This window comes from Akebia trifoliata, chromosome 8, assembly GCF_017979445.1.
Source record: "Akebia trifoliata isolate Shusen 1 chromosome 8, ASM1797944v1, whole genome shotgun sequence".
In the NCBI taxonomy this organism is placed as follows: domain Eukaryota; kingdom Viridiplantae; phylum Streptophyta; class Magnoliopsida; order Ranunculales; family Lardizabalaceae; genus Akebia; species Akebia trifoliata.
Window position 1 is genome coordinate 25,990,685 of NC_141382.1, and position 8,514 is coordinate 25,999,198.

General features: G+C 36.2%; 1 protein-coding gene across 1 annotated transcript; it reads left to right on the forward strand.

The window, feature by feature from the left end:
• Window positions 1-258: 258 nt before the first annotated feature.
• Window positions 259-7,438, forward strand: LOC147396423 (uncharacterized). Its single transcript, XM_086450121.1, has 4 exons — window positions 259-515; window positions 1,729-1,852; window positions 6,126-6,299; window positions 7,346-7,438. Exons 1-4 carry the CDS (start codon window positions 259-261, stop codon window positions 7,436-7,438), a joined length of 648 nt encoding a protein of 215 aa, XP_086306247.1.
• Window positions 7,439-8,514: the final 1,076 nt, after the last annotated feature.

The window sequence follows — 8,514 nt, forward strand, 5'->3', positions numbered from 1 at the left end:
AAGAATTTGAGACCCGTAAAACAGATTCTTGGTATGAATATCTCTCATGACAAGAAAAATGCAAGATTATGACTATCATAAGAAAGTTATATCGAGAAGGTATTGGACAGATTCAACATGAGCAAGGCAAAACTAGTAAGCTCTCTACTTGTAGGCCATTTGAAGATGATTTCAATGGAAAGTCCTACACGTAAGAAAAAAGAAGAAAAAATGAAGAAAGTACCTTACGCATCAACCGTAGGTAGCTTAATGTACACCATGGTGTGCACGAGGCCTAATATCGCTAATGCTGTTGGAGTTGTTAGTCGGTTCCTTTCTAATCTTGGCAAAGTACATTGGGTAGTTGTGAAATGGATCCTCGGGTATCTTAGAGGTACTACAAGAGTATATTTGTGCTTCGGCAATGGTAAACATGTGATTGATGGGTTCACGGATGCAGATATGGCTGGTGATATTGATTCCAGAAAGTCTAACTTAGAGTACCTGATTACTTATTCAGGGGGAGCAGTGTCATGGCAATCCAGAATATAGAAATGTGTTGTTTTATATACTACTGAGGTAGAGTACATTGCTATCATAGAAGCTACTAAATAATTGTTATGGATGAGAAAGCTCTTACAAGAATTGGGTTTACACCAAGAGAAGTATTTGTTTTACTTTGACAGTCAGAGTGTCATCCATCTTAGTAAGAATTTGACTTTCCATTCTAGGTCTAAACATATTGATGTTAGGTATCATTGGACTTGTGAGGCACTGGATAAGAAATTGTTACAGATTGAGGAAATACATACTAATAATAATGGATCATAAATGATGACAAAAGTGTTGCCTATATAAAATATAAAAACTTGTAGAAAGGTAGTGGGCTTGGTGGAGCCCCCCACATAATCGAGAAGAGGAGATTTGCTAGGTGGTCCCTCTTATGCGGGGACCACATGAGCTAAAGGTTTTAAAAGAAAAAAAAAACCTAGCTGGTTCAATGCCTTATAAATCCAGGAAAAAAAAATAATAAAAAAAAATGGAAAAGAAATAGCCTTTGTTTTTTAGAGAGAGAATTAGGGTTTTTGATATAATCCTTCTGTTAGAAATTGGAAAATCGTTTGTGGTCTAATCATGATCAAATTCCAGCATATTGTTCCTGACGACAAGTGCTACGCATTGACTAGTGTCGATCATTGATTTTCCTCTCCAATTGTTTGGTGAGATCTTTCTTATTATTGTTGGAATCCCCTTTATATAGTAATGAATTTGTATTTAATCAAAGAAAAGATATATTCTTGATGAACTGGTAGTCTCTAGATATTTCTCTAAAGAAGACTATGTATCCCATTATTATTCACAGTAGAAGTTTTGACTGGATTAGGTCCCATGGTGCCGTACTTGATTATATTTTATGCACTATGATTGAGTTATTTTATTGCTATTGACTATTTAATTTATACAAAGAGGGATAGATAAATTCCATTGTGCTTTGTGATAGGTGTTCACCCCCTTAACACTTACTTATCGTACTAGAGGGCTTCTAGAAGACTTCTACATCAATTGTTTTATTAGTGGGCTCAAGTATTTAAATATTACCATAACTGAGGTAAATGGATTAGGTTGACTTCAACAAGAGACTATTGAGCCATCGACTAAAAGATCACATGCAAGCTTGTTCAACCAGTCAGTGACAACAACCAATAACAATAAGCATTCACCTAACATTGCAATACCTCATATCCGTAGGTTAACCCAAGTTGAGATGAACAAGATAAGAGAAAAATGGCTCTGTTATAACTGTGATGAGCGTTATGTTCCAGACATCAATGTAAAAAAGCGACAACTCTTTTTGTTGGAGAGAAAAGAAGTGGTTAGTGATGTTGAAATCCAAAATAACTAAGAAAAAAATGATCCCAAAGAAATTGTGGATGAAGAGTAATAAATTTCTATTCATGCATTGGTAGGATCAGCATCTCATCATACCATGCGTATCTGAGGGTACATCAAGCAAAGATCGGTGTTGATCTTAATTGTTTCAAGGAGCACTCATAATTTTTTAGACTTAATAATAGCCAAACAAACAAGTTGTGATGTTCAAATAACTCAACTGTTATATATATATGTCACAGTAGAAAATGGAACACATTTCACTAGCTCTTCGATGTGTTGTCAATTCCAATGGGTCATGCAAAGGTCTACTTTTGAGACAAAAAAATGTGACTCCTTTCTTTAGGGGGTTGCGAGATAGTTTTAGGGATCCAATGGTTGGCTATTATAGGTCTTATTGTATGGGACTTCATGTATCTTAGCATGGAATTTACTTCCAATAGTAAACGACATGTGTTGATGGGTACAAAAGAATGGACTATCAAGATGATTGACCAACATCAGATATGCAAGTTACTCAATAAATCTACTCAATGCATTGTAGCACAACTATTTACATTACAAGAAGAAGTAGAGGAAGAGTCTTCAAGCCCTAACATATCCCATCTACTATCCAACTTTTCTGATGTCTTTTTGGAGCCACAAGGTATGTCACCTCAATGATCTCACGATCATCGCATCTCATTGTAGTTGGGAAGTCACAATTGTCAGGCCCTACCATTACCCATATGTGCAAAAAAAAAATGGATTGAATGATTGGTTAGAGAAATGTTGTCAATAGGAATAATTCATCCAAGTGTGAGCCCATTTTTTTTCACCACCATTGCTTGTTCGAAAAAAAGATAACATGCAGCGAATGTGTGACAATCAAGAACAAATTCCCAATACCAGTGATCGATGAATTGCTGGATTAATTGCATGGTGCACAACTCTTCTCAAAACTTGATTTACGCTCTGGATATCACCAAATTCAAGTTTACCATCTTGACGTACATAAAGCAGTGTTCTAAACACACGTAGGCCACTATGAGTTCTTGGTTATGCCATTCGAGTTGACAAACTCTCATTCGAATTTCCAAAGCTTATTGAACAAGGTATTCCGAACTTATTTACTAAAATTTATCCTTATTTTTTTGCGATATTCTCGTGTATAGTCGCAGTTGGAAAAAACAATTACAAAATCTCCAAGTAACTCTAGAGCTCCTACGCATAAACTAGCTATATGTCAAACGTTCCAAGTGTACCTTTGGACAACATTAGTTGGAATATCTCGATCTAATAATATCTAACAAAAGCACTGCAGCAGATCCGTATCAAATTGATAGCATGGTGAAATGGCCTAGCCAAGTGTTATAAAAGCTTTTTGTGTTTTTCTTGGCCTCAATGAGTATTATCGATGATTTGTGTGGGATTATGGGTGTTGCATGTAATGACTTGTTTTTCAACAAGTCGATGGAGCCCAGCAGCAATCCCTTTCCTTTTCTTTTTTTGGATTTGGTTTCCTTATCCTTCTTGGTGAATGAATATTAATCGATTTTATGCTTTTATAAAAAGTAAGAAGCAGCTCATTAATTTGTAAGCCAAAAATAAAATAAAATAAAAACATGAAAGAAAAATAGAGAAGGAGATAGATTGAGTGTATTGGGGTTTTGGGTCTTTAGAGGTTTTCTCCCTATTACTCTTTGTACTCCTATTTTTTATAGTGAATTTTCTCCAGGTCATCTCCGACTGTGGATGTAGGCTTGTTAATTTGAACCACTTAAATCTTGGTGTCGTCTGTAATTGTTTCTTTTGCTTTTTTATTTAATTTTCACATCTCACAAGTCTTGAAAATTGGGTAAATTTCCTAACAACTAGTATCCAAGCTTTTTTGGTTCTAGTAGGAGTGATGGTAAGAGAAGAAGCAAAAATTGGAATAAAAAAGTTCGATGGTATAAACTTTGGTTATTGGAGGATGCAGATTGACGATTATATGTATGGGAGAAAATTACATAAACCTTTTTTGGGGGAGCAACTTGAAGACATAGAGGATGACAAATGGGCCCTACATGATCAATGAGTATTGAGAGTTATCCGATTAATATTGACAACATCAATTGCACACAATGTTGTTAAGGTGAAGACCACGACTGGTCTAATGGCAGCCTTGTCAGGTATGTATGAAAAACCATTTGTTAACAATAAGGTGAATCTAATGAAAAAGTTGCTCAATTTAAAGATGGCTGAAGGAACTCTAGTAGCACAACATCTCAACAAGTTCAACACAATAACGAATCAATTATCCTCGGTATGGATACGAGATTCTTCGTTTTCAAATATTACAACCATTTGGGTTAGGAGTTGCCACCAAAAAAAGGGTGTGAATGGTTACCCGGGTTACATTTTTTGAAAAGTACGTTATTTTGACATATAGTGACTCTCGTACGGATAAGGTCTATCAGTCTAATTTTTTATTATAGATAAGGGGATCCATATTAGGGAGTAAGGAAGGTGTTAGGTCTCAACAAGTTTAACACAATAACTAATCAATTATCCTCGGTATGGGCACGAGATTTTTTGTTTTCGAATATCTTAATCACTTGGGTTAGGAGTTGCCACCATTCTTTTTAGAAAAGAGTATGAATTGTCACTCGGATTGTATTTGTGAAAAATACATTATTTTGGCATATAGTGACTCTCATACGGATAAGGCCTATTAGCCTAACTTTTGATTCTAGATAATGGGATTCATATTAGGAAGTAATGAAGGTATTAAGCATCCTACTTTCTCCACCGTTGGTGATAACCTCGAATTCGATCTTTTGAAAATAAAATAAGATAAAAAAAGATAAGAAGATAAAGAAGATATGATATATGCCCTCGAGTAAGGAATTTCAATGTTGGTTCAAACCATTGAGGGCATCCTTATTGAAAAATGGATCATTTGATGACTCAAGCCTTTTGTAGTGTGTGCATAGGTGTAGAAATGAGGGAGAAGTAGAAGAGAGAAAGGGGAGTGGAGAAAAAAGGGGTATTCTTTATCCAAAACCCACCTTGTTTTTCTTAACTTCCTTTGACCTTCCTTGATCTTCCAAGAGATCTTTCATTGATTTGATCTTAGTTTACTTGAAAGTGAGTAAATGAATGAAAGTGAGATTTCATTAGTGAGTAATGAGTAAAGAGTAAGGGGTTGAGAGTGATAGAATTTTTTTTTTCTTAATTTTTCATTAGGTAAGAATTGTGTTGAGGATGGGGATATTTTATTGAGTTTTAGGATTATTTTAGGGGTAAAATGGGATGAATTAATGAAAATGAATAGAATGGTTAGAGGTTTGTGAGAGGGGGTGTGAAAATTGGGGGTGGTAAGAGGGTATTTGTGTAAGGAGGTTGAAAATGATCATTTATGACCCAAATGGGTTGGATCTTTTAACCCATTTGGGTTGAGTGTTAGATGGAATGAAATGAATGGTGTTTAATTGAGAGAATGGGGTGTAAAATGGTGGTTGATTGATTGAGTGCTTGATGAGTTATGGAAATTAATTTTGATTAAAAGAGTGGGTTGTGTAAGAGGGTAATTGATTTAATTTTTGAGAGGGTGGAGGAGGTGGTAACATGTGTCAAAAGGGGTGTGGAGATGGAGTGTTAGATGAGTTGATTGGAAAGAATGAGTGCTTGATTAGAAAAGAGGGGTGTGGGTTTGGCTTGTGAGAATGGGTTTGTAGGGAATGATGAGGGTAGGTTAAAAGAGGGTGATGGATTGAAGTGATTTTTTATAGAAAAGGTGATGGGGGTAGATAGTTGGATGAGGGAGATGAGTTGAGGTGGTGACAGGTGTCCCACCTTGATGATCATGTTGATTGGTTGTGATGTTGGACTTGGGTTGAGTGGGTATAGTAATGGGTTGAATTGCATTGGGCTTTAGGTATAGTAGTTGAGTGGGTGTAGTGTTGGGTTGAGAAGTTAATGGACTTAAGTGGTTGGTTGAATAGGAATGGGTTTGGGTAGGGGAATCCTCAAGTTCTGGTGTTGCCTTAAAACTCGAGACTCGGGGTAAAGGACAAGATAGAAGCTCTGGTCAAGGCAGATCAAAATTCAAGAAAGAGATAAGCAAATCCAAATTCAGACAACCCGAGTGTTGGAACTGTGGCAAGACTAGTCACTACAAGAAGAATTACAGGGAACCAAATAAGAAGACTATTAACAATTCCACAAACATTATGACAGAAGAAATGCATGATGCCTTACTTCTTACTGTGAATAGTCCTCTTGATTCTTAGGTCTTGGACTTAGGATCATCTTTTCATGCTATAGCGAACCATGAAATTCTGAAAAATTATGTTGGTGGAGATTTCAGGAAGGTTTATTTAGCAGACGGAACAATGCTGGATATTGTGCAAATTGGTGATGTCTGCATTAAAGATCATAGTGACTCAACATGGAAGTTGCAAAAGGTCAAACATGTTCTATAGTTGAAAAAGAATTTGATTTTAGTAGGAGAGCTTGATGATGAAGGGCATTCAATTAATTTCCTCAATAGAAAGTGGAAGGTCAGTATGGGAACTAGGATTTTGGCTCGTGGTTATAAGACAAATACTCTTTATATGACCACGAACAACAGGGATACTTGTAGAGAAAGGTACAAATTCAAAACTATGGCACCTAATGTTTAGGCATATAAGCGAGAAAGGAATAAAGGTACTTCTATCAAAGGGGAAACTACTAAATTTGATTTGTGTGAAGGCTGCATCCTAGGGAAGCAAATGAAACTGATTTTCATGAAAGGTGGTAGAACACTGAAGCCAAACTAGAGTAGGTACATACGGACTTGTGGGGTCCCTCATCAGTGACATCTCTTGGAGGCACGCAGTATTATATCACATTTATTGATGACTCAAGCAGAAAGGTAAGGGTTTATTTCTTAAAAAATAAATCTGATGTATTTGACACTTTTATGAGGTGGAAGGTCATAGTTGAGATTGAAACAGGCTTAAAGCTCAAGTGTTTGAGATCAGACAATGGTGGAAAATACGAAGATGGAGGTTTTAAATAATTTTTCACTATTAATGGGATTAGGACGGAAAAAACTAATCTTGGAACACTAGAGCAGAATAGCATGGCTAAGCGCATGAAGAGGATCCTCAATGAGCATACTAGAAGTATGAGATTGCATGCTAGGTTACCAAAGACTTTCTGGGCTGATGCAGTGAGCACTGCTACATACTTGATAAATAGGGGGTTTTCCACTCCCCTGAGCCTCAGATTACCAGAAGAAGTCTGGAGTGGAAAAGACGTAAACCTTTATCCCTTAAATTTTTTTTATTGTGCTTCGTATGTTCATATTGACTCTAATACTCGGAGTAAACTAGACGCTAAATCTAAAAAGTGTTTCTTCATTGGATATGAAGATGAAGCCTTCGATTATCGATTTTGGGATGAACAAAATTGAAAGATCATTAAAAGTTGGAATGTGATTTTTAATGAATGTGTTGTGTACAAGGATGGGTCAAGTGCAGAACCTGGTGTTACAAAGCAGGAACTAAAGAAGTCTAAGTATGTACACTTAGATGAGATTTCTGAAGATGAAGTTTAAAACAGTGATCGATAGGATGAAGAGAGTACAGTCTCACAAGTTGAATAGGAAACACCTGCAATGGTTGTCCGAATATCTATTAAAACCATTAAACCTCCACAGCATTCTTCACCCTTCCTGTTCCATAATCTGTTGACGAATGGTGGTGAGCCAGAGAGATGAAGCCTTGAAGGCTGAAAATTCAACCAAGTGGGAGTTAGCCATGAAGGATAAGATTGACTCATTGATGACTAACCAGACCTGGGAACTGATAAAGTTACCAGTAGGTAAAAAGGCTTTGCATAACAAATGGGTGTATAGAATAAAGGGTAAACATGATGGTAACAAACGCTATAGGTCAAATTAGTAGTCAAGGGATTTCAACATAAAGAAGGTATAGACTACACATACATATTCTCTCCAGTTGTGAAGATGACAACAATTAGAATTGTACTGAGTATTGTGGCAGCATAGAATTTACATCTTGAGCAGTTAGATGTAAAGACGATATTCCTTCATGGTGAGTTGGAGGAGGACATTTATATGCAGCAACCACAGGGATTCACAATGCAGGGAAAGGAGAGTCTAGTGTGCAAACTAAGGAGAAGCTTGTATGGCCTAAAACAAACTCCGAGACAATGGTAAAAGAAGTTTTTATAGCTTTATGTGTACTACTAGGTTCATGAGGTGCAATGTTGATCATTGCTGTTATGTCAAGAGTTTTAATAACTCCTATATCACTTTACTCTTATACGTAAATGATATGGTTGTGACGAGGTCTAGTATGTGATGAGTGTTTCAAAACACTCAATTATACGTACATTTTCCAGACATTTATCTTGATTTTTATCCCTATTTCTTCGTATTAAGGTAATAATCATGGTAAGCCTCGAAACACCATGTTGCATGTTAATTAGGCTTAATTATACATAAATAAATTCATTTACTAGATAAATCTAATTACGTATTTTTTTGTACAGAAAATCAACATTTTAGAATCAAAATCTTAAGGCAAAAGCATTTGGGCCCACTTTGGAATGTCCTAATCCTTAACTCATGTTCTCCTCTTTTGTCTTTTTGTGCAAAGAAAAGTGGAG

Bases quoted from the DNA above. Each gene is read 5' to 3' on its own strand.
- LOC147396423 (XM_086450121.1), top strand. From the start codon at position 259: ATGGTGTGCACGAGGCCTAATATCGCTAATGCTGTTGGAGTTGTTAGT. The intron at 1,853-6,125 runs GTTAGTGATGTT...CTTGATTCTTAG, and splicing joins TGTTGGAGAGAAAAGAAGTG to GTCTTGGACTTAGGATCATC. The intron at 6,300-7,345 runs GTCAAACATGTT...GTTGTGTACAAG, and splicing joins CAACATGGAAGTTGCAAAAG to GATGGGTCAAGTGCAGAACC.